The sequence below is a fragment of the Fundulus heteroclitus genome, chromosome 16 (assembly GCF_011125445.2).
Source record: "Fundulus heteroclitus isolate FHET01 chromosome 16, MU-UCD_Fhet_4.1, whole genome shotgun sequence".
NCBI lineage: Eukaryota > Metazoa > Chordata > Actinopteri > Cyprinodontiformes > Fundulidae > Fundulus > Fundulus heteroclitus.
The window spans coordinates 4,697,043-4,724,137 of NC_046376.1; the positions used below are offsets into that span (position 1 = coordinate 4,697,043).

Here is a 27,095-nt window from a genome sequence, read left to right on the forward strand (position 1 = left end):
TTATAGAGAACAAAATTACTAAACAGTAAGATTCTAAATGCATGTGGTGGTCAGTAAGGTCCCGGGTTTGAGTCCCAGGCTCGGTAGGGTCCTTTCTGTGTGGAGTTTTGCATGCTCTTCCCGTGTCTGCGTGGGTTTCCTCCGGGCGCTCCGGTTTCCCCTACCACTAAAGACATGCTGGTCAGGTAGGCCATTAGTGGTGGCTCGCTCAGTCGCAGCGGCTCAGGTTAACCCTTCATCCCTCTATGTAATTTCACTACATGCCTGCTAGGCTCATCTGGTCATCATTAAGGCTGTCATAGGTCTTAGGTTGTTAGATGGTTAAAAAAAGCTTCTATTGTACTAAACATAAGGAAGACATTTTCTCAAAATGGCCACTAGCATCTGGTTATAAGTTACAAGACATACATACCGTGTCACAGGTTTTAGGTTACACGTCATAAATCTTAAATCATAGCCTATGTCATAGGTCACAGGTCATAAATCTTTGGTCCAAGGTCACGTGTTAACTTCATGGGTCACGGGTGATGTCATAGGTCAAATGTCATGAGTCATAAATCATGTGATTTGACAGAAGGGGAGGTCAACTATTTCCACGAGCACCTTCCAGGCTCTTTATAGCTCTTCCCTGAGCCCTTGGTATCTCTCCAGTTTCTCGTGCTTTTTTTCCCTGATGTTTTCATCGCTTGGGATGGAAACATCAATCATAACGGCTGTTCTCTGCTGTTTATAAGTGATCACAATGTCCGGTTGGATGGCCACTACCATTTTGTCTATTTTTGAATCTGGAAGTCCCACAGGATCTTAACTCTGTCATTCTCCACCACCTTGGAAGGTGACTCCAATTTTGACCTGGGGTCTCCAGTTGGTATTCTGAGCAGATGTTTCTGTACACTAAACCAGCCACATGGTTATGGTGTTCCATGTATTCCTTCTCTGCTAGAATCTTACCCCTTGCTGTGAGATGCTGGATGGTTCCTGGGGCCTCTTTGCACAGCCTGGACCTGGGATCTTGCCTGGTATGGTAGATCTGGGCCTCTGGTGCTGCCATGATCAGAGCTTCAGTGCTGTCCTTTAGTCCAGCCCTCTCTAGCCTGGTAGGATTTGGTTATATCAGCCACTTCAGCTATCTGTCGGTGGTACATGCCATGCAGTTTTTCCTGCCACAATTGTTTCTTCAGTTCCTTCTCTTTCAGCTTCCATTGTCTGAGACATTCACTGAGCGCTTCATCCTTTGGGGAAATCTTCCTGATATATTCTTGGAGCTTGGATGTTTCATCTTCAATGGTCGCTATTGAATTAGTTTGTGTTACGGACTGGTTTCTGGACCCAGATTCAAGCCACACAGGTCAGTGACATTTAAAGAATTTATTGCAAAGCAGGAAGTAGTCGCGGTTTCTCTCTACGCCAAGGTTCTCGTCGGGTCTGACGAACTCCTGAAGTCGGGGTAGCTGAGCCAGGAATGACTACTGGGGAGCAGGAGAGCTGGGCGGGAGCCGGAGTCCGCTTACTTGTGGGGCGGCGGGGTTCGTAAGGGGCTTTTCAGAGACGATTGTCCAGTGACGGTCCAGGGTCCGAGATCGGGAAGGCAGAAATCCAGAAAGGGTTCCGACAGGGAAATCCAGAGGCTTTATCCAGGTCCGGTCCGAGTTCAGTAGCTAATGGTCAGCAGGGTAAAGGCAAGCTCAGTAATCACAGACGAGCGGGGTTCAGGCAACAGGCAGGCAGTCCAGGGTGAGCAGGCTGAAAAATCCAGAGATTAATCAGGAATTCCGGCTGGCAGACAAAAACAGACCAAGGGACAGGCAGGTTCGAAAACAGAGGGCTGGCACGGGTCGGATCGAATAAACGGGTAGGCTGAACAGAACACTGGAAAGCTCGCACAGAATAGCTTGAGACAATCTAGCACTGGCAGCTAGTCTGTGCGGGGTATATATGGAGAAGAGAGCAGGTGAATCCAGTGATGACTAATTGCAGAGAGGGAGGGGTAGAGCAGGTGTGTAGAAACGAGGATCAGGACAGCGCCAGTGCAGAGATTGTCACAAGTTTGATGTAATTCCCCTTAAAATGTCTGAAAGCAGCAAGTAAAGAACTCAACTCTATTTGTTAAGTTTGTTTTATCTGAAAGCAGCTGTTTCCAAAAAAGTAAGCAAAGCAGTTAATGAAGTTCTAAAAATACAATAAACAAATATTAAATGTCTTTATTATGATTTTCTGTAACAAAAGAAAACAAAGTTGCAACAAGGTGCTATCATTAATTAAAGTTACACAACATATATATTTTCATTATCTAAGATTTATTTTGGGTATATGTTTTAACAATATGATTTTCCATTAATTTTTAGTTTGTGACAATACCCACTCTTCTATGCCCTGTCCTCTTAAAAATTTCACTTCCCGCACATTATTCCAAAACGATAACTTGTTACAATTTCAATAATGTTGACATAACTTGTATTGTCCCAATTCTCCAATTTTGCACCTGCACACTGAAACCTTCGAGTGCACTTCCACCAGGTGCACACTTAATAGAAGGGTGTCGGGTGTAGTGTAAGTATTGGGATGGGGCCATTAAAAAATATAACAGTCGTGGACGTTGTCCAGCTGGTGGACAAGTTCCACCCTGGGCTAGTCTCAAGTCCATCACAGGACAATCAACCATGCGCACACACTCACCTAAGGGAATAGGCCGATTTACTTTTTATTTTTTAGTAATTAATGTGTTAGAGTGTGGACTTTTATCGGAAACATTTTTCTGCCTCACATCTGGAACAGACTTTATTAACAGAACAGAGAGTTACCGTCTGTTTATGGCCACAAAGAGGCATTGTTTATCGGAGACACAGCCATCCACTTTTTTAAAAAGAAAATTCAAAGTCATTGTATAAACAACGGGGCTGCACAGTGGCGCAGTGGGTAGCGCTGTTGCCTTTCAGGTTCTGGGTTCAAATCCAACCCTGGGTCTTTCTGCATGGAGTTTGCATGTTCTCCCTGTGCATGCGTGGGTTCTCGCTGGGTACTCCAGCTTCCTCCCACAGTCCAAAAACATGACTGTTAGGTTAATTGGCTTCTCTAAATTGTCCTTAGGTGTGAGTGTGTGCGTGAATGGTTGTTTGTACTGTTTGTCTCTATGTTGCCCGGCGAAAGACTGGCGACCTGTCCAGGATGTACCCCGCCTCTCACCCAGTGGATGCTGGAGTGATTTATAGTTGAGGCACCAGCAACCCCCACGACCCCATGAGGGATTAAGCGGGTTGGAAGATGGATGGATCAATGGATGTACAAACAACAAGGGACACAGCATTTCATCACTGCAAAAACGGATCTAAAAATAAGTAAAATGTTCTTACAATTAGTGTATTTATCCTTGATTTGAGCAGGTAAATGTGATTATTTGCCAATGGAATGAGTATTTTGACCCCTAAAATAAGATAATTAGACATCCTGCACTTGAAATAAGATGATGGAGATGAGTTGTTCCTATTTTAAGTGCAAAAATCTTATTCTATTGGCAGATTATCTTATTTACCTGCTCAAATCAAGGAGAAACATACTCATTTTAAGAACATTTTACTTATTTTAAGTTCTGTTTTTGCAGTGATCACTGCAAGATTTGTGCAGAGAGGAACAAGACAGCAAGAAAAACCCATACATTTGAAGGTCAATTAGCTCGTAGTGCTCTATCTGGTTACAAAGCTCAACTGCCATTTTGTTTTCAAATAATTTAAGGTACAATTTAAATTTGTTGTAGAAACCATTAAAGATGGGAGGGTGTTTTAAAAACTTAGACAAAAGTATGTACATTTTTTCCTTTAAGAAAACTGAATTTACCAGCAGGCTGTTCACTATATTATCAAGTAAGATGCTATATAAAACAACCATCGGAGATAAACATTTGCTAGAAACGTTCTTTTGACCAAACCATTCTTGCAGTTTATTCTACAATTTAAGAGAAAATTCATTCATAATATGTGATTTGTGGTTTCTATTTTTGAGAGTTATAAAATGCACAGACAATAGTTTCAAAGTTGAATCTATGTCTGAGGAATTCACTACATAAATATTATTGATTAGTTTAAAATTAAATTCTTTCTGCTTTGGCAATACTGGGTATTTTAGATAATCTGTTCTTCACTTTTTTCTCTTAATGGGGTCAATTAAATTAAATTGATGTATTATAGTATATTGTTTTGGTTATAGATCACTGATTAACATTTGGGTAATAAATCTGTTGTTGCATTTTCTTTTCAAGAAATTGAATCTATCCTATGAGGAGATTTGATACAGAATTGAAATGAAGAACAACTTCAATCACCGAGAGCAAATATAGTTTGGGGTTGCATTAATAAAAGAAAAACATTTTAGGTGACAGAAAAGGTTCCCCTTCAAGCTAAAATCTTTGTAGGATAGCAAATGTCCATTTGAATACACTGAGTACATAATACACCAAATATTTCTGTCCATCCATTTTTTGAAATAAAGGAATCTGTTTCTGTGTAGAATGTATCTGTTAGAGTGAAGTATAGTAATTATCTTTGTGTGTAATTATCTTTGTAAAGTATTCTCCAGTTGTCAATTACTGGCTGGTGAAAACTAGACAGCTTTATATGCAGTTTTTAAACATTATAATCACATTCAAAAGTCGACTATAAATCACCACAATGAAAAAAATATATTATTTGGTTTTCAGAGTTTTTAAAATAAGATTTAAGCCAATTTTTTTCATTTTTGCCTTAATAATTATGTAATGCCAGTTTCTGACGTGACACAACTGCATTAATTCGGGACGTGACGGACCGCATTTCCCATGATGCTACGTGGTCAAAATGGCCACAAACTCCCATCATGCAACGCGGCCCAAAATGGCCACCGACCATAGCAACGAGATAACATTACTATGGAAAGGGATAAAACTCGATCACACACAACAATCTGCCTTCTTCCCTGGCACACTGCCAACCTGAGAAAACACACAGCTGTTTCACTTGTTGGGGTAATCCCATGCCACGTGCTCGATAACTTTGCTGGACCGAAGGTTGTTGAAGCAAACTTATCCCTGCATTAATTATAGCAGGAGGTCGACTTTAAAAGTACTTTTTAATTCCCTCTGATCAAAAGACTGAGAGCCGCCTTATCTCCCAGTGATCTAAAGAGAACCCCGCTTTGTCTGGCCAACAAAGCGACTGTAAGCCCGGAGGAAGAGACGAAGGAGCCTCCTCATTCCGTCAGTCAAGACGCGTTCAGGACGCCGCGTTACTCGGAGTGCTCACAGACCCAGCCGGGACAGCCCTGATTCACAAGTAACGGGGTTCTCCCCTTTTATTTCTTTTCCATTCACAGGGTGTTTCAGAAGTGCCTGTGCAGGTGTTAGGGACTTTAGGTTAATGCTTGTTACTCCAAGGCAGAGTTTGTTTTTAACTGTTGAATATTTTCCTTGTATGTGCATGCATTTGTGAAAGCGACTGGCTGTGTTTGATTTTGTGGTTCGTAAAGACCCCACTGCGGGTCCTGCTGTAACTCTTTTCCGAATTCTTCCATCTTTTTCCTCTCTCTCATCATTTTCATCTTTGCCTCCCGCTTATCAGCAGTTAAATCTTTTTGTTAGAGATCAGTTTGCGGTTTGTTTACCTGTTTAAACCGGCGCTCCCCCTCTTGCCGAGGTACCACCCCATTAGCGTAAGCGTGGTGACATCATTAGGACCTCCCTTCACGCATCACGCCAGTTTGTAGATCATACGTCATCATAGTCGCCATCTTGGGAGGGTGTCGGGTGACTGAAATGTGGTGTTAAACGACCGTGAGCTGGACTTAGATTCGCTAACCGCTCATTTTAATCCATTTGTTGTTTTTTTTGTTTGTTCTTTTATTTCCACATATATTTTGCATGTTTAGTTTAGTAGTGAGTAAGATTTCCAAGGTTGTTGAATCAGAGAATTACTGTAACAGGGAATTGCTTTTGGTTCAATAAAAACAACAACTGCGGAATAGAAATTGTTTTGTGTTCAATCCAATTCACAGTTGCATGGTTATTCAGAATTCAGAGCTACCTCCTTTCGGAGTTAACATCTGATATTAATACAGAGACATTATCAGTGGATTGGTGATAAGGAATAAGGATTTAAACTCTAATTGCAGTTACATTGGGGTTCTCACAGTTTGCGGATAAACTTCGTCGGTTAAAATTCGACCAAATCATTTATTCCAGCATAAATGAGTTCATAACAGCTAATTAATTAATGCATTAAGATAAGATAAGATAACATAGGCTTTATTGATCTCACAATGGAGAAATTCACTTGCCACATCGGCTCATACAAGAAGGTGCAGAGTAGGGAAGGTGCAATCAAATATATACAGTGAATCTTCATATATACAATGGATCAAAAGAATATATGAAGATTCTACATTAGTAGTATAAATCATTACAAGCTTCTAGCTAACATCACCACCATTTGAACTATATTTTGTTATAGCGGAATTTTGAGTTGAATGACTTATTACTTAAATTATAATACCAAATTATAATTAATAATAGTAATAAGCATATTCAAACAGCTTCTGGCATAACAATCAAAAGCTTTGAGACCTCCTTTTTGAAAAAGTAAAATCACTTTCTTTAATTTGTTTTGTTATTCCAAATAAAGTTAACATTTAATTCATTCACAGCTTTTATATTATTGTTTTATTAATGACAAAGAGGAAGTGGGGTGGAGAATTCTTGATATGCCCACTTTAGTGAGTAAAATTCTACAAAATATTGTGAGATTTCTTTGTAGCTAAAAGTAAGAAATTGTTTTGCAATTTGGCACTTTGTTGTTCAAGTTTGTCATATTTCTTTCTTTTTTATTTTAGTAATCTGTATTCCTGAGTGAATTATTCTTGTTTATTATATTATGGAAGGTTTTAGGAGTTTTTGATTGTTAAATGTTCACATTTCTTAAGAAACAAACCAGAGGGTTTGAAAAAGACATTGTAGCCTGCAAATCTTTGGGAATTTGTGATTTTCTTTATGAAGCTCTGTGTATTGCACTAATCATTATGCAATACACAGACATTGTTTTAATGTCTGTGTATTACATAATAATTAGTTATTTGTCAAAGATTGTAATGCCTTTTAAAACTTGTTAATTTTTAGGGTGAATAGCAAGTTTTCTGCTGATAAAATGAAAAATCCTGGATTTATGGGGCATCCCAGAAATGCCTTTGTTGTGGTGACTGTTATGCCATAATAACATGAATAATTTATCTTAGATTGAATTCTGAACAGTAGTATGAAGAAGGTCACAAAAGAATTCTATCCTGCTTCAAAAATAAGGAGACAGGCCGGAAGGATGGCCCCTCTATCTCAGCAGGGTGCTTCTGACCACCCCCTCTTCAGACCCTTTTCTGCAGCTCCCACATTCTTCAGTCTCTTCTCTTCAGACTTCTACTTCTGGCTGGAGCCCTCAGGGGGGTTCCCACACCAGCTCTTCAGCAGCTCTCTCAGACCACTTCTCCAGGACAATGCTACCAGCCGTCACCTCCTCCCTCCTTTAGACAAAAGGAGGGGAGGGAAGCTGGCTGAATCATGGTCTCTGCCGGACACATCTAAGGGAATGTGCCTGCACCAGCCACGCTGATCCAGGGTCTGCTAGACTCCTCTGCCTGCTTCGATGGAGGACCTCCCTGGCATCGGAGGAACTGCTGGGACAGAGCTAAGTGGCACTCTGACCTCTGCGCAAACCAGTCGCAAAGTAAGGGATGCCGAAACAGCTTTGTTCATTTTTGTCAGCTGTTGCAGGAAATCAGACGCGAGACGGTGGATGCCTTCCCTCACCAGACAAGCTGAGCGATCAGACTATTAATTGGACATCAGTCAAGGCCTCCAAGCTATCCTGACCACGCTTCGCCAAGCTGCCCGACCACGCTGTTGGTTAGCTCACAGCTGCAGAGCTAAATGCTAGCCAGCCAAGAACAGCCAACAACTTTCCTGCTTTTACTGGCTTCCTAGGATGACCAATATAGGACAGAACTCACATGAGGCAGACAGGTTCGGACAGAGAGCTGAGGGAGAAGTTAAAAGGTTTATTGTAATAATAGTAATAATAGTAATATCATCTTTATTGTCATTGAAACATACATTACAACGAAATTTGTTCTCTGCTTTTAACCCATCAGTGGGCTGCCATGCGCGGCACCCGGGGGAGCAATCGGGGGTTAAGGGTCTTGCTCAGGGACCCAGGGTGCCGGCACTGGGGATTGAACCGGGTACTTGCATCCTTCTCTGAGTGCAAGCGCGCTGCTCTAACCACTAGGCCAACACTCCCCCAGGAAATGTCTTGTAAATCATTGTGCACATGGTGCCTTTAGAACAAAGGGCTAACGGAAGTAGCTCATGGTAGCCTTAATGCTATTAGCTCTTGCTAACATCCGGTTCCAGACATTTCAAAAGGAGCTTGTTTTAAAAGCGTAAACCTTAACCGCTGTGCTCGGCCATCCTTCGATGTAGCTATGAGCCTTATTCCTAAATTAATATTGAATATTAATGCTGGTTTAAAGGCAATTTTGATAACTTTAGACCTTAACCTTTTTTAGCGACCGATCGCTACAGTGACCCCAGGCGCCCGGAGGGAGAATTGCATTAATAAGATCGGCCATAAGGGTTAAATGATTTTACTGAGCAAATCTGAGGCCCAGGCGGCTTCTTCGTGGGGGCCTGGCCCCCCAGGGGGCGGCCGGGGCCCCCGTCGCGGGGGCGGGGCGCCCCTGGGGCCCATGGCCGGGACCACTTCAGAGGGGCTAGCTGCCGGCGGAGCCCACGGGCTCGTCCCCGCGGCTCTTGGGGGTGTCGGCATTGCGGTGGCTGGGGGATTTCCTCGGGGTCGTTTCTGCTCTTTCCTTGGGGGGGGGGGGCTGCAGATATCCTGTGTCGGCCCCTCCTGGGCGCCCTGCTTTAGGGGCCCCTTTGGGAGTCCGGAATTATGGGTCCCCTGACTCCTGCCTCTGTGCTCGGGGAAGGCGGGCCTTTGGTTCTCCACAACCACTATCAAGCTATTTCCTTCTGGATAATTTTCACCTAAACTAGTGCACTCTCACAAACTCCCACAGGTGCTGGGTCCCAGGTATTAAATGTTCACTTATATACAGTAATCTTATAATTTTTTTATTTATTTATGTTCTTTCACTTTCTTTTTTCAAGTATCACATTACACATGTCAGCTTACATAATAATACATATGATTTAGCAATGGCATCTAGGTGTTATCCGATTGTATCTGTTGCTTTATGTCTGTTGGTTGTGCTGTTCTTTTTGCATCTCTCTTTCCAGGTGACGGAGCAGACGGAGAAGGTTTTATCATTCTCTCCCTTTTATCTCTTCTTTCTTTCACCTCTACTCTTTTTTTTCTTTTCTTTCACTTTTTGTTCTTCCTTTACTCTCCCATTGTCATGTCCATATAATTTGAAATTCTCCCTGCAGGAATCACAATAAAGCTATTTACAAGCATAAATCAAGCGGAGCACTATGGCGAAAGCTGTTCGCTCCACTTGTAAAAGCAAAATCTGTCGAGCTCTATCTGGCATTGAGACATCAATTCCTATTGCCACATTGCTAGACAGGACACTGGGGAGAAAAAAAAAATAATATTATTTACACAAAAAAATGTTCTGGTTAACTTGGGCTTTGCATTGTGAATTGATTGAACACATGCCAAATGTTTTTAACTCCATTCCATGCTTTTTGTATTTAGATCTTCAGTGAACAAGGATTCATTGAATTATTCTGATTATGATCAACCACTTTGTTTTGTCTTTGTTTATTTTGCATGTAAATAGTTCCTTAGCTTAGCTTAACTTAGTTTAGTTAAGTTTCACTAGCCTAGTGGAGAGGATTTGTTAATCAAAATATTGTGTTAATTCAGATAAACAGCATTACATAGTAATGTTCTCTGGATGTTCATTTTATTTCTGTTATTTATTTCTTGAACTTGAAAGAAGTTATCAGTCCGTCCTTCCATTTTCTTCTGCTTATCCTGGGTCGGGTCGCGTGGTTAGCAGCTTCAGTAGGGAGGCCCAGACGTCCCTCTCCCCAGCCACTTGGGCCAGCTCCTCCAGGGGAATCCCAAGGCGTTCCCAGGCCAGCAAAGAGACATAGTCTCTCCAGCGTGTCCTGGGTCTCCCTCTGAGTCTCCTCCCGGTGGGGCGTGGCCGGAAAACACCTCACCAGGGAGGTGTCCAGGAGGCATCCTGACCAGATGCCCAAGCCACCTCACCTGGCTCCTCTGGACGTGGAGGAGCAGCGGCTCTACTCTGAGTCCTCCCCGGATGACTGAGCTCCTCACCCTATCTCTAAGGGAGAGCCCAGACACACTACGGAGAAAACTCATTTCGGCCGCTTGTCTCCGGGATCTCGTTCTTTCGGTCACGACCCAAAGCTCGTGACCATAGATGAGGGTAGGAACGTAGACCTATAAATCCGGTAAATCGAGAGCTTCGCCTTTTGGCTCAGCTCTCTCTTCACCACAACGGATCGGTACAGCGCCCACTTCACAGCAGACGCCGCACCAATCCGCCTGTCGATCTCCCGCTCCAACTTCCCCTCATTGAGCAGAAGTTTTCACTCCTTTCTTCTATGTGTGTGAAGGGTTTGCTGTTAAAAGATCGCTAGTGCTTGAATTCATCCCTTTCAACCATTGTCTTGATATCAGCTTAAGATCTGATCATCACCAGACTATACCTAACAGAGAGTTATTTAATAAACATTAAATAACTTTAAACAGTGTATAATTGCACAACAGTGACAGAGGGCCACTACCTTCACCAGAAACATCAGCACTTTTAATGTCAGTCCTGTTGTGATAAAACTGTTTTAATCTTGGCTTATTGAGTACATCCTTACCTTTTCTCTGTTGACCCAGGTCACTATTAGTCAGGAATAAGAGCTGTTTGCAGGACATTGTTGGGGAATCTAATAAGATTTCCGATATCCCTCTTGACAATGTTGGTGACCCCTTTAAAATTAGATCACTAAAGAAAGCAAAGATTATTAAATCTGATCCCAGCCATCCACTTCAGGCTGAGGTTCAACTTTTCCCATGAAGATATAAAATTCTTCTCTGCAAAACCAATAGATGGAGAAAATCCTTAATTTCTTCTGTTGTTAGCCTGATAAATGCCAGGATTTTTGTTGAAGACATTGTTGTATGTTTTTTCTGTGTCTAACTGCTGAGTGTGCAGTAAATTGCTCTTTGGGGAGAATAAAAATTAACTTAAAGTAAACTGAGAGTAACTCTTTATTTAGAAGCTTAAGAGGAAAAAAAAGTCAATAAGAAGTCTTAAAAATAACATCTGGCATTAAAGCCAGGAAAGAAAATTGTGTATGGACTAGACGCAGTTTTCAGCGCTCCACGAACTTATTACTTCTACTGATTTTTTTTACTCTTTTTCACTCCTAACAAGTAACCCAGCAATAACCTGCCCTTATTTGGAGCAGAATCATGCCTCCAAAACCAAAGAAAGATGAACAACCCCCTGTCCAACCCCCAGGCTGGACAGGGCTCACCACACGCAGCCCGCTAGGCTAGCATCCACGGGTAGGCCACGGCATGTCGTGATCTGTTTTCATCATTTCCAAACCCGGGAGCTGGTTGTACGGGCTGCCCGACAGCTACGGGGCAAGCTGAAATATAAGGATACACCTATCCATATCTTTGAGTACTACGCCCCGGAGGTTTTGGAACAACGCACTCAATATCGAGACGTGATGAAGAGGCTGTTTGAGTTAGGCTACAAGCCCGCTCTGTGGTACCCTGCTAAGCTAACTGTTGTGCTACGCGACGGATCAAGAAAACGTCTGCCCTCCGTAGAGGAAGCTGCAGACTTTGCATCTCGTCAACGTCGACAGAATGAACCAGAGGTGAACTGACTTTAGCGTCCCTAAGTGACGATCACGGAGCTCTGACTTGAATATTTGCCGCAGTTTGATCATGGCTGTATGTTTATGTTCAAAGTGTTTCTTCTGTATACTTTGAAGAAGGTTATTGGTTTCATAAATATGTTTAAATGTTGAATAAGCCTAGTTTACAGGTCTTTGCTACAATGCCTTTATTATCGTTGATGACTTTATCTGGTGCAACAAGTTGTGACAAAGAAGGGTTGAATTAATATAATTATCATCGGAATGCTTTACACATGGTTGGGGGGTTTCTACTTTTTGGATCTTGGAAGTTTTAAAGGTGTTTGACACCAATGTGCAATGGACACTGGATTTTCACGTATGTATTGGATACTTTAGGCCATGGGGTTTATTTTTTTATTTTTTTCCCCTCTCTCTTTCCCCTACTCATGTCTTTTCAGATACCTTTTACTCTACGCTTGGTCCCACCAGATACATGTTGGAAACCTGTGTAACATTTCCATATCCTCAAGAGTACAGGAAACATGACAACAAATGCAAGTACCACACTTAAATTCGTTTCTTGGAATGTGAAGGGGGTGGGTAACGCTGTTAAATTGCAACGTGTAATGACCCATTTAAACCAACTTAAGGGGGGTATCTATTTCATCCAGGAGACCCATATGCTTAACCGTCATATCAAAAGGATTAGGAAACAGTGGACCGGTGACATTTTCCACTCAATATTCAATGGGAAGGCCAGGGGCACTGCAATAATTTTTCGTAAACGCCTTCCTTTCATTCCAGAGAAATCAGTCCTAGATCACAATGGCAGATATGTCATGGTTTCTGGGAGGCTTCGAGAAATGCCATTTCTCTTTGTTTGTGTTTATGGCCCTAACTGGGACGACAGGCACTTTATATCTAAACTTCTTTCTTCCTTTCCGGATGTCGAAAATCACTATATACTTGGTCCTGGTCCAGGACCCTTTCTTAGATGGTTCTTCTAACAAGCCTGCCCCTGTTATGAAGGCAGCAAAAACTTTACTTGCGTGCTCTCAGTGACTTGGTCTGGTTGATCCTTGGAGACATAAATTTCCTTCTACCAAGGCTTTCCCTTTCTTCTCACATGTTCATCACTCTTATTCCCGGAAAGATTTCTTCCTGATGGACCTTAGATTTATTCCAAATTTAGCTTCCACTGACTACCACACCATAGTAATATCAGATCATGCACCAGTTTCCCTTGATTTGGCACTACCCTACCGGTCAAGCCCATTCAGGCAATGGAGATTCAACTCTGTTCTCTTAGCAGAGGACAGTTATCAAGATTTTATACGTACCCAAATCTCCTTATTTTTTTAATTAAATGATGTGCATGATATTAGTAGGAGTAGCCTTTGGGAAGCATCTAAAGCCTACATGAGAGGTCAACTTATTTCCTACATTTCTAATAAAAAAACAACTGAAACTGCTCGCCTTAATGAGCTTTTAAAGGAAATCAAGGAAGTGGATGTACAGTATGCTGACAATCCGGATCCTGACACTAAAACGACTCTCTTTACAGACAGAACTTGATCTAATTTCCACTACTTCTGTTAGAGCTTCTTTGCTTAAATCTAAACAACTTTTTTATGAATCAGGAGACAAGGCTGGCAAACTTCTTGCATAACAGAGACTTCTAGATGTATAGAGATGTATAGAGACTTCTCTCTACATCCAACCTTCCACCCTCTCCTGATAATATATTAGATAAAATCAACTTTCCTTGCATTAATGAAGAATTGGCAGATCGACTTGGTGCCCCAATTACTACATTGCCATAGGTTGTCTTCAAGGATCCAAATCCCCTGGACCCGATGGGTTTACCACTGAATATTATAAAGCTTTCTCCACTTTGCTTAGCCCTTTTCTTAAAGAGGTGTAAAACGAGGCCTTCTCTCTTAGCCGGCTCCCTTGTACCCTGTCGGAGGACACGATTTCGTTGCTCCTTAAGAAGGATAAAGATCCCTTATTGTCTAGCAGCTATAGGCCCATTTCCTTGTTGAACGTGGATTTTAAAGTCCTAACTAAAGTGTTGGCATTACGCTTACAGCAGATACTACCTTCAATTATCGATCTAGATCAAACGGGCTTCATGCCCGGGGGCAGTCCTCATGCAACACCAGGAGGCTTTTCAATATCATCACTTCCCCTAATGCAACAATCCCTGAAGTCGTTGTGTCCCTCAACGCCGAGAAGGCCTTCAACAGGGTTGAATGGAGCTTTTTGTACAAGGTATTGACAAAATTTGGATTAGGCAAGACCTTTGTTGATTGGGTAACACTTCTGTATTCTTCACCCAAAGCTTCATTACGGACTAATGATGTTCTTTCTTCCTCCTTTCCCTTGAGCCGTGGTACCAGACAGGGCTGTCCCCTGTCTCCGCTCTTGTTTATTTTAGCGATTGAGCCCCTAGCCCTCTGGCTGCATGCAGAGACCTCCATTAAGGGCATAACAAGATTTGATGTAGTCAATAAAGTTTCGCTATACGCAGATTACCTTTTGTTGTATGTTTCGGATCCTATTTCTTCTTTTCCCGCTATCCTAAACAATGAATTTGGCACCATATCAGGCTACAAACTTAATTACCAAAAAAGCGAACTTTTGCCCATTAATGATAAAAGCTCCCTCCCTCGACAGTACCGTTCCGTTGGTCTAATAATGGTTTCCGATACTTGGGTATTCAAATTGTGCTATCTCTTTCTGACCTATATAGAGTAAACCATACTCCTTTGGTGGAGAGGATAGAAGCTGATTTTGCTCGCTGGTCAACTTTACCCATCTCGCTCGCTGGCCGAATAAGCTTAGTGAATGGTGATTCTTCCCAAATTTCTTTACATGTTTCAACATCTTCCACTTTTTCTAAATAAGTAATTTTTTGTAAAATTGGACACAATGATTTCTAATTTTTTATGGGCTGGGAAGCCTGCCAGAATTTGCAGATCGGTTTTACAGTCTCCCAAGGAGAAGATATTATTATTGGGCAGTGAATTTACAGAAATTGTTGTTTTGGATGAAGGAGGAAGACCCTTTGCCAGTCTGGGTACAGTTGGAGAGGAAATCTTGTCCGTTCTCACTTCGTTCAGTCTTGTGCTCACAACTTCCTCTACAACGTTTAACTACTTGCCCTGTTGCATCCACTTCTTTGAAAATATGGAATCAGTTTAGGAAACAGCTTGGCCTCTCAAATCCATCCGCCCTGACATCATTGTTTAAAAACTGTACGTTTGAACCGTCCCAAGATTTAGCATATAAAATCTGGCATGATAGTGGTATCAATAGTAGATCTCTATTCTGAAAACATTTTCTCTTCTTTGGAACAGTTGTCTGTCAAATACCATCTTCCAAAACAAAACTTTTTTCATTTTTTCCAAGTTTGTGACTATGTTAAGAAGTTGTTCCCTTACTTTCCGAATCGCCCTCCCGAAACCTTATTAGACTCTCTTCTCGTAATTGATCCTAATCTTAGAGGATGTATCTCGACACTCAGAAACCTCAACACCCGCAAACGCAGTTAAAACAGCTTGGGAGGAGAGTCTTAACATTGTATTCACAGAACAACAATGGACATCTGCACTGGCTCTAGTTTATTCATCTTCCATCTGCGCCCAAGACTTATTCAATGCAAAGTTGTTTACAGGGCTCATTATACCAATTCACGACTAGCAAAAATTTTTTTTTCTGTAAATGTGGCAGATGTAAACTCTCGCCTGCCAATCACTTACACATGTTTTGGTCATGTCCCGAGTTGAAACTATTCTGGACAGGGATTTTTAAATCACTGTCTGAGGCATATGGTTCTCTGGTAGTCTCCAATCCAATGTCGGCAATCTTTGGCATCACCCCTGCTTCTAACTTGCCTAAAGGAATGGAGCGGGCTTTAGCATTTACCACGCTTTTAGCTCGTAGGTTGATCTTACTTAACTGGAAAGATTCTCAACCCCCCTTCACATGCCCGCTGGATTCGAGAGGTGCTTTACAACCTCAAAGTAGAGAAATTGAGGTTTTCTCTTAGAGGCTCCATCACGTTATTTCAGGCTACATGGGACCCTTTTCTTAGGTATTTTGACTCTTTGAATCTTCTTGACCCTGAGGATACTTAAATGCCTAACATGATCTCTACTTATCTATCTACATTTACATTCATGTCTACCCTTTTTTTATCTGTTTTACTCTTTATACTTTTTATTTATTTATAAATTCCCCCCCCCCCATTTATTTATTTATTTTTTGGCCTGTGGGTGGGGTAGGTGGTCAGGGTGGATTGGGGGTTGACAGATCTGTGACATCGAGATTGTATTGATACTTTGAATTTGTCCCAACAATGTCTTTCTTATGTTCAAAATGTTCAATAAACAAAGTTGGAAAAAAAAGATCAATTTAAACAGCATCTTTATTTGCTGTTTTATAGTCAGATGAAACATTTTATCGCATCACTGTCAGGTACTTGGAGCCACATACCAAAATATGCCTGTCTGTAAAGGTGTATAAAGCACCAAAGAATGAATATAGTTTATATTCCCCAGCAGAAGGTGCTGGTTACTCCTTTGCCGTGGCAAATATGGGCAGCTTTAATATCGTTGATTCGTTATTTTTGTCAGGATAAGAAAGGAGAAGCAGACAATACTTGATTTTAAGTAGTCTGTTCATAGTAAAAAAAATACACTTTGAAAATGTTTGATTAAAGTAACCTACTGTATACCACTACCCAGAACAGCCAATTGTCCTCAAAATGGATTAGAACCACAATACTCTCCCATTAAATATTTATGAAAACAAATATGTGAGGTTTGAATGGAAGAATTAATATTTAAATATAGATCATTTTAATTTAATTAAATGGTTAACTGTTAAGAGAAACAAATTTGTAAAACCTGCGTGAAAGAAATGAAGCAACCAGAACTTATCAGTAAATAATAAGTTTTATTTATTACCATTTTCTTATTTCTCTATACACACACACTATATATATATATATATATATATATATATATATATATATATATATATATATATATATATATATATATATATATATGTGAAACCTGTGGTTAATAAAATTTATCAAGTGATTATATCTTAGGAAAAAAAGAAACATAGGACATGATTACAATCTGAAAAAAATATTAGGTAAAGAAGAGTCACACTTCAAGATGTCTGGATATGATTTAAAGCTTTCATCCTTCACGAGTTGATTCCTATTGGTTGACCTTTGATCCGATGCAGTGATGGCATACTGCCTTTATTTAAAATATAAAACTTTGTAAGTTTTAGACTATAAAATTATTTTTACTTCATGTTTTTAGTTTCTTCTGTGAATGAAAATGTTTCCTGATTGAATTGATTTTCTGCCAAATGCTTCTGATCCTTTAGATCTGAATTAATTAACCAAAGGCAGAGATCAGCTCTATGTCATCTGAGAGAAATCAGGACTAAAATAAAAACCCTTTACTTGTTTTTCTCTGCCTGTTCCACATCTTGTAAACCAGACAGCATAAAGGTTTCCTGTGTGAAGGCTTGGATGCATAAAGCAAAGAGAAGAAGATGGCCTAGGAGTAAGACGGGAGACAGAGAAATGCTGCTGCTATTGACTAGAGACATGTCTTCCAGGAAGGACTGAAAACGGTCCAATTTTTCAAAGGTCATCATGGGCGCAGCTGGGCTGATGGTGTTTACAAATGGAAGGACCACTGTCTGGAACCATGTACCGTTGTCCTTGCACATGAGTGGGCCACCATAGTCACCCTGAAACAGAGGGAAAACATATCATCTGCTACAACGTATAGGTTTAAATTGAAGGCAACCAGACCTTTGCTCAGGTTTTTACACTGAGCATCCTGTAGTTGGAGTGTTGCTGTTTTTAAGCACATGGAGGCACATCCTCCTAGGCACATTCCAGGTCAGATGCAAAGATGCACCCATTACTCCCCTGGGTTGTTAGAAGCTATTGCTTGATGTGATTGAAGTACTTGGTCTTACCCACCCTTTACCCCATTGAAACAGTGTCTTTCCCACGGCCAAAACTAAATTCATTTAAAAGGAGCTAATCATAATAATCTCATAAAAATCAATACGACTCACCTTGAACCAAAAAATAAAACAATTAAATGTGGTTTATTAAATATAAGGTCTCTCTCTTCAAAGCCTTAATTAGTTAATGAATTGGTTTCTGATTGATTGATTTGTCTCACAGAAACCTGACTACAAGAGCACTACATTAGTAAACGTAATTAATAATTAGCACTACGTAAGTAAACTCCTTCTAATTATTTAAATTTCCACATTCCCAGAACTACGGGAAGAGAAGGAGGAGTAGCAACAATCTTTCAGTCTTATTTATTAATTAGTCCTAGGCCAATTAATAACTACAATTATTTTGAACATCTAACCCTTGGTTTCCCTCATAAAAACTGCTAAGCAACAAAACCTCTTCTGATTTGGTGTTAAACACTGACAAGGTTATTATAATGGGGTATTTTAACATTCATGTGGACAATTCAATTAAATTTTATTTATATATTGCCAATTTATGAAACATGTCAGCACAAGGTCTAAAGTATGAAGCTCTATGTTATCTGTTTTCCTCCCTGTTGTTACCTATATCTGATCTTCTTTTCCCATCTAAAATTCTTAAGAAAGTAGTTGCTATTCAACTATGTGAACATTTACAAAGCAATGACCTACTTAAGGAGTTTCAGTCAGGCTTCAGAGCTCATCATAGCACTGAAACAGCTCTAGTGAAGGTCACTAATGATATTCTCATGGCCTCAGATAATAGACTTGTGTCTGTACTTGTCCTACTAGATCTCAGTGCTGCATTTGATACATTTGATCACAATATTCTCCTAGAAAGACTTGAACATACTGTGGGAATTAAGGGAAAGGCATTAGGCTGGTTTAAATATTATCTGTCTGACAGATTCCAGTTTGTTCATGTTAATAATAAATCTCCTTCAAACTCTAAGGTCACTTGTGGAGTACCACAGGGTTCAGTCCTTGGACCAATTCTCTTTACTATATATATATATATATATACATATATATATATATATATATATATACATATATATATATATATATATATATATACATATATATATATATATATATATACATATATATATATATATATATATATATATATATATATATATATATATATATATATATATATATATAAATGCTTCCAATTAGCAAAATTATCTGACAGCATTGGATTAATTTCCACTGTTATGCTGATGACACTCAGTTATATTTATCCATAAATTCTGATAAATCCAAACAATTACTTTGACTGCAGTCATGTCTTGATGACATCAAAAGCTGGATGATTTTAAAATCATCAGACCGAAGTTGTAATCTTTGGACAAGAGTCCTCAAAGATAAACTTCTTAATCAATAAGTTAATCTTGATTACCTTTTTCACCTCAGGAATATTGGCAAAATTAGAAATGTTCTGTCTAGTAGTGACGCTGAAAAACTAGTCCATGCATTTGTTATTTCAAGGCTGGACTATTGTAATTATTTACTATCAGGAAGTCCACAAAATGCAGTTTGAAGCCTTCAGCTGATCCAAAATGCTGCGGCAAGAGTTCTGATGAAAATCAACAAGAGGGATCATATTTATCCTACTTTAGCTTCCCTTCATTGGCTTCCTGTTAAATCAAGAATATAATTTAAAATTGTTCTTCTAACGTATAAAGCCCTTAATAATCAAGTTCCATCATATATCAGAGCTCTGATTACCCCGTATGTTCCTAAAAGAGCACTTCGCTCTCAGACTGCAGGTCTGCTGGTGGTTCCTAGAGTCTCTAAAAGTAGAATGGGAGGCAGATCCTTTAGCTATCAGGCTCCTCTCCTGTGGAACCAACTCCCAGTTTTGGTCCATGAGGCAGACACACCGTCTACTTTTAAGACAAATCTTAAAACTTTCTTTTTTGACAAAGCTTATAGTTAGAGTGGCTTATGTTACCCTTAGCTACCTCTGTAGTTATGCTGCTATAGGCTTAGGCTACTGGAGGACATCAGGGTCTATTCCTCTCACTCTGCTGAGTTCTAGTACTGTTTTCCAATTTGCATTGTTTGTTGTTATTTCAACTTTTACCTTTTTGCTCTCTGTCATTTTCTCTTCATAGAAGGTACACCTGGTCTGGCGTTCTGTTAGCTGTGACATCATCAGGGGAGACAGATTATCCAATTCAATTCAATTTATTTATATAGCGCCAAATCATGAAACATGTCATCTCAAGGCACTTTACAAAACCAAGTTCAATCATATTATACAGATTGGGTCAGATTATACAGATTGGTCAAAAATGTCCTATATAAGGAAACCAGTTGATTGCATCAAAGTTCCGACAAGCAGCATTCACTCCTGGGGAACCGTAGAGCCACAGGAAGAGTCGTCTGCATTGTACATGGCTTTGCTGCAATCCCTCATACTGAGCAAGCATGAAGCGACAGTGGGAAGAAAAACTCCCCATTAACGGGAAGGAAAACCTCCGGCAGAACCGGGCTCAGTATGAACGGTCATCTGCCTCCACCGACTGGGGTTACAGAAGACAGAGCAGAGACACAACAAGACAGACAAAAAGGCACAGAAGCACACATTGATCTAGTAATCTGTTCTACATTAGATGGTAGTAGCGGGTGAGCCGTCTTCTCTGGATGATGTCACAGTTAACAGAACGCCAGACCAGGTGTACCTACTATGAAGAAAAAGAGAGAGAGCAAAAAGTTAAAAGCTGAAATGACGATAGTCATTTCAATGTAATACAATGCAAAACTGGAGAACAGTAGACTGAAGAACAGTAGAAATCAGTAGAGTGAGAAAATTAGATCCTGATGTCCTCCAGCAGCCTAGGCCTATCACAGCACAACTATAGAGATAGCTCAGGGTATGAGCCACTCTAACTATAAGCTTTGTCAAAAAGGAAAGTTTTAAGATTAGTCTTAAAAATAGATAGGGTGTCTGCCTCACGGACCAAAACTGGGAGTTGGTTCCACAGGAGAGGAGCCTGATAGCTAAAGGATCTGCCTCCCATTCTACTTTTAGAGACTCTAGGAACCACCAGCAGACCTGCAGTCTGAGAGCGAAGTGCTCTGTTAGGAACATACGGGGTAATCAGAGCTCTGATATATGATGGAGCTTGATTATTAAGGGCTTTATACGTTAAAAGGAGAATTTTAAATTCTATTCTTGATTTAACAGGAAGCCAATGAAGGGAAGCTAAAATTTGAGAAATATGATCCCTCTTGTTGATTTTCATCAGAACTCTTGCCGCAGCATTTTGAATCAGCTGAAGACTTCGAACTGCATTTTGTGGACTTCCTGATAGTAAAGAATTACAATAGTCCAGCCTTGAAGTAACAAATGCATGGACTAGTTTTTCAGCATCACTCCTGGACAGAATGTTTCTAATTTTGGCAATATTCCGGATGTGAAAAAAGGAAACTCTGGAAACCTGTTTAATATGGGATTTAAATGACATGTCTTGGTCGAAAACAACACCAAGATTTTTTAACTTTATTACCAGAGGCCAAGTTAATGCCATCCAGATTAAGTGATTGATTAAGAACTTTATGTTTTGAAGACTCTGGCCCAAAGATTACAACTTCTGTCTTTATTTAAAGTCATCCAGCTTTTGATGTCATCAAGACATGACTGCAGTCGAAGTAACTGATTGGATTCATCAGGATTTATGGATAAATATAGCTGAGTGTCATCAGCATAACAGTGGAAATTAATCCCATGCTGTCTGATAATTTTGCCAATCGGAAGCATATATATAGTAAATAGAATTGGTCCAAGGACTGAACCCTGTGGTACTCCACAAGTGACCCTAGAGTTTGAGGAAGATTTATTATTAACATGAACAAACTGGAATCTGTCCGATAGATAAGATTTAAACCAGCCTAATGCTTTCCCCTTAATCCCTACAGTATGTTCAAGTCTTTGTAGGAGAATATTGTGATCAACTGTATCAAATGCAGCACTGAGATCTAACAGGACAAGTACAGACACAAGTCCATTATCTGAGGCCATGAGAATATCATTAGTGACCTTCACCAGAGCTGTTTCAGTGCTATGATGAGCTCTAAAGCCTGACTGAAACTCCTCAAGTAGGTCATTGCTTTGTAAATATTCACATAGTTGATTAGCAACTACTTTCTCAAGAATTTTAGATAAAAAAAGAAGATTAGATATAGGTCTTGTTAGGATATCAACAAGGTCAAGTGGAACGAGCTGTTTATCCCAGAACTGCATGGCACACTTAGATGGCACTGACCCAAAAGATTGGCACATATCTATCAGATACCACCCCGGAGGTGACACAGCTTCCCTGCTGATGTCACAGTTTGGATGTGTACCGCCCTTGTATGGGTGTGTCCCGAGATCCCTTTATAATGTTTGTGTGATGAGCACTCGAGGCCTCCTGCCGATCAGGGGCCCATCAGCGCTGGTGTGACTGTAACTATTTCTCTGTCTTTACGTAAATAAAATATAACTAAAAGCATACTTGTCTGTTTTATGCGTCCTACATTCAAGGTAGTAAAGTGGGGGTCGCCTGACTGGGTAAAACGAACTGGGTCCACCGAGGGTGCTTCACCGTAGACACGGCACGGTGAAACAATAACAAATTGGTGTTTCCGCCCGGACCCAAAAGGCGGCGTACCACCTTCCGTTTTCCGGCCAGGACGTCATTCCGGAAGAAAAACACACAGCCTGCGGCCGCACAAAAGGTAAGGAGATTTCATTCATCTACTAGTGTCTTTTTCTTCCTGGAAGGGCCGACTTTTGTATTCCTAAAGGCAGAGAAAGGTTTGAGGATAATTCTTTGCAAACGTGTCGATAAGAACTTGGGATTTGCGTGCGGTCACAGAGGTGAAAGTCCGGGAAGCCTTGGCCAGGCTTCTGAAAATACTGTGTACCTTGAGAATTTAGGGTTTAAAAGGTCCCCTTGTTAGGCACAGAGGAAAATACGTGTTCCTCTGTGTGTAGCATAAAAGCGGCCATTCTGAAAGGCACGCCGTTACGCGTGGCTTCTTAAAAATTGTGTAGCCTAGAAAATGTGGGTTTAGAGCTCCCTTATTTTCCGCGAGGACGAACATAAAAATCTTCGTTTTTGCGGTAATATAAAAGCAGCCTTTTTCAAAAAACGAGCGCGTATGAGACTGAGAACACGCGTGGCTTCTAAAACATCGTGTAGCCTAGAAAATGTGGGTTTAGAGCTCCCTTATTTTCCGCGAGGACGAACATAAAAATCTTCGTTTTTGCGGTAATATAAAAGCAGCCTTTTTCGAAAAACGAGCGCGTATGAGATTGAGACCGGAGGTACCTACTGAGTTAACTAAAGATTGGCCAGAGAGTGTGTGTGTGTGTGTGTGTGTGTGTGTGTGTGTGTGTGTGTGTGTGTGTGTGTGTGTGTGTGTGTGAGACACGTTACTACATTGAGCCTTTGGAAGTGAAGGGTAAGGGTGCACCTGTTCAGGTGACTTATAACCTGCTCATCCTGAGTACACTGGCTCATTGAAACTGCCATGTAAAAACACAATAATAAGGCATATAGGAACATAATAAGTTTTGGTGTCTAAGAGATAAAAAATAAGCTCTCATTGGACCGGGGTCAGGACGCTGTCCCAGCAGGTTGGAGTGCTGGAATGGCTGAGAATCAGGCAAAATGAGCTCCAGGGGGGTTCTTTAGGAACACTGCTGGAGGCAGGAAAAGGGAGCATAATGGCAAGCTTTCCACACAGAGATGCTGAAAACCATTTAAAACAATTTGAGGAGTGGTGTGAAAAAATGAGGAGAGACGGGGTTTTTGGGGATACAGAAGGACCTCCACCCGATGCCCAAATGTGCACTTACTATTTGCAAATGTTAAAAAATAGACTAGCCCAAGCACAAGTAGAAACGGCTGATGCAGGTGAGTTTGCTAGAGAAAAATGCCAAAAAGAGGAAATCAAAATAGCAGGCTTGATAAAACTAACTGAACATTATTTCAGCATTTGCTTCTCAGGCCTCGACAAACAACAAGAGAGTGAAAATCTGCAGGGGGTAAGGGAATCATCTTCTTTCAAACAAGAAGATAAGTACACAGCTCCTGTTATTCCAGAGATGTCTGCTTCTGGTGCAGCCGCTGTTATGCAAAACAATCTGTGTGGTGATAGTGCAGAACTGTTATCCAAGGCCAGGAGTGTGGTGACTTCATCAGACCCTTCGGTGCAGGTGCCTGGTATGGAATTATGTGGGGGATAGGTAAGCTGTGACGCAAGACCGATACATGGAAAAAGTAGGTTAGAGGGACACAAACGAGACCAGCTGCGGGTTGCGATAGAACAAGTGGTAAGACACGCTCTTAAAACTGCAGAATCAGATGACACAGATGTTATGAAAATCGATGACACACGCAAATACAGGGAGGAAAAGGGCCCCAGATATAATCTGCATTCTAACAAAACTGATCTTTCTTTACCTGCAACGAAACAAAGTGTGCAACTGCCATTGTTTCAGACTCACAGTGCTACAGGACAGGTGAATGCAGCTGTTTACAACCCTCTTTCATGTGCTGACAACGTTCATCTGAGGCACATGCTCCCTGATCCCAGAAAAGGGGCGCACCTTTGGATCAAAGCATTCGTGGAGACTTTAAGCGGGTATGTATTGGCTATTGGTGATGTGAGGACTAGCTTATCAGCATACCTGGAACCACAAGAGGTACATGCGGTTGAAGTTTCTGCTGGAACTGACGTACTAGGAGCAGCTGCTCCTTTGGCCCCAGTGGCACGGCAACTTTGGAGCACACTGAGGACGTTTTATCCGGTAAGTACGGATTCTGGCCTTTTAAATGACACTACACGTTGTGCAGGGGAGACGGCTTCAGCATATGTGAACAGAATGTTGAAAGTATGGGAAGACCAGACGGGCTCTTGCCCGTTATCAGTCACGCTGCAGCAACTCTTTAAACAAGCAATGTTAAAGGGCCAGGCACAGGATGTTAAGCAGAACATGTATAGAATGGTTGCGAGTTATGATATGCCTTTACATCAATAGATGGCAGCTTTGGTTCATCAGCTGGATATGGATGAAAAAAACATGAAGCAACTTAGCAGTGATATACAGAACTTAAAACAACAACTCGTAGCTGAACAGCTAAAACAGCTGAGAGACAATCAAAGTAAAAGGAGGAAGAAGAAGAATGTTGCAAAAGCTCAGATGGTTATGGCCCCGACACCTGTGTTTGGTTTAGACCAGTTTGTGGGATCCCTCCCTCCAGATGTCCCATTTCAGATGTATCAGAGTCCTCCATGGGGACAAATTCCCAGCAGATATACACAGCAGTACAGAAATCATAGAAAGGGACCAACCAAAGATTATGATATGCCCTTGTGCTGGACGTGTGGTTACCCAGGGCATTTTGAAAGAAGCTGCCCTAACCGTCATTAGGTTCTGACCAGCCCTTCCCCCCTGTCAGAAGTAAAGGCCTGCGTGTGTTTGTTTGTCTGAATGTCGTCAGTTTCTATGTATCTGTATGTATGTAACTGTATGTAACTGTACGTATGTATGTGTCGTTTGTAACTAAACGTTCTTCTGTGTGAATTAATTAATTCGGTTAAAATTATTGTTCATGGTTTCAAAATGATCATTTGTTTTGGGAGAACTGCAGCTCCGTAATTCAAATGACATTTTTAAGCATGGACTAGGTTAACAAAAAGGTAAAAGTAAAAGAGAGATTTAAATAACAAAGTTTTTTTTTTTTAACATTAAATATCTGGCCAAATTAAATTGTTACACTGAGATATGCTAACGTGTCTTAAACAGAAAATATCCCAGGGCTGTAGGAAATACTTGGGACTGGGGATAAAGTTTTTTTAGTTTGGAGCTTAATTATGCATTACAGCAAACAGAGGCGTTGGGGAGTATTCAGTTATGCTATTAGATTGCGTTTGGCTTGTGTTTGTCAATGAATTCATGACAGCTGAAATAATAACAGAGTAAAAGCTTTTATATTGTAATATTAGAACATTAATAAAATGGCAAACAGCATATGGGGAGCATATGGGAGAATGTTTGGGAGAAATGGAACCGGATGGGATATGTTTAAGGGGAGATTTTTAACTAAGGATTTTACAGCTGCCTAAAGAGAAGAATTTAAGGGCATTAAGATATACATGATTTTTGATTTAAATAGATGAGACAAACTGTGCTTTAATCAAAATGTATGGGACTAAATATGGTTGCTTTTCTAAGGGTTCTCTATTAATTTATTTTATTTCTTTTTACTTGGGATTTGAATGCAGCTAATGAGAAATTTTGAGAAGTGTCAAGATATCACAAGGCCACATTAAGCATGTCATCAGTTACAAAAGCATCTGATGTTATTAGTTATGCTGAGCTGAGGCAAGCCTCAGAGGGTCAGTTTAACCTGAAACAGGACAATAGATATGATAAACAAATCTGACCATGATGTAAACATCTGAATGTTTATGGCAAGGCTGGGTCTGTGTGTTCTGGCCTGGGGTTACGAAAACTATGTCAGAGGGAAAAAATAAAATAAAGCCAGCTTCTGAGGGGTTAAATTCTGGGTAGCCTTCTCAATGTGCTGAATTATGGGGAAAACTCTTATCATGTATAGAAAAACACCAGAAGCTCAAAAGGAAAGGAAATGGTTGCTTTAAAGTTTCACCCTTGACCAATTAAGATTGAAAAGCATTAATAACTAAGTTTGCATGATCGAAAGAGCTAGAAAGAAATCAAAAGAATGCTATAAGATATTGGAACACACATAATGCACTCCTTGGGAGACTTTTTACTTTCGGGTTTTTTATTGTTTTGTGCATTTTTGATTATTTCTTTGTTAAATGATTCCTTTGCTTTAATTTTGCATCACCAGTGGCAAAAAAGTGACAACATTCAAGGTTGTTCGGCAGATAATTTAAGAAGATGAGAAGTTTTAATACAAAATGATGATAGTAAAGGAACGAGAGATTCCTACCTCCCCTGGACCAACCAAGAACTTAGACACATCACGTTAAGAACCAAGACACTAAAAAGACCAGGTTTTCTTTTGTCACCTAATACACTAACAGAATTGTTTTTCTCTGAGTTACTTCTTTCAGATGATGTGAGATGAAACTGTAAAGCCACCTTTGTTCCAACAGAAGACTCTGGAAAGTGAGC

At 40.5% G+C, this 27,095-nt stretch overlaps 2 protein-coding genes across 2 annotated transcripts in view; both read right to left on the bottom strand.

Annotated features, from left to right (window-relative positions):
• Window positions 1–27,095, bottom strand: part of LOC105923620 (transmembrane protease serine 9) — a 283,180-nt gene that overhangs the window by 171,203 nt on the left and 84,882 nt on the right. The gene's annotated exons all lie outside the window — the stretch shown is intronic.
• The window catches only part of LOC110368154 (tryptase gamma), a 32,723-nt gene continuing 22,592 nt past the window's right edge, over window positions 16,965–27,095 (bottom strand). Inside the window, exon 4 of the mRNA XM_021315227.2 lies at window positions 16,965–17,659. Coding sequence (XP_021170902.2) covers window positions 17,363–17,659 — 297 coding nt within the window. The 3' untranslated portion in view covers window positions 16,965–17,362. The remainder of the gene's footprint in view (window positions 17,660–27,095) is intronic.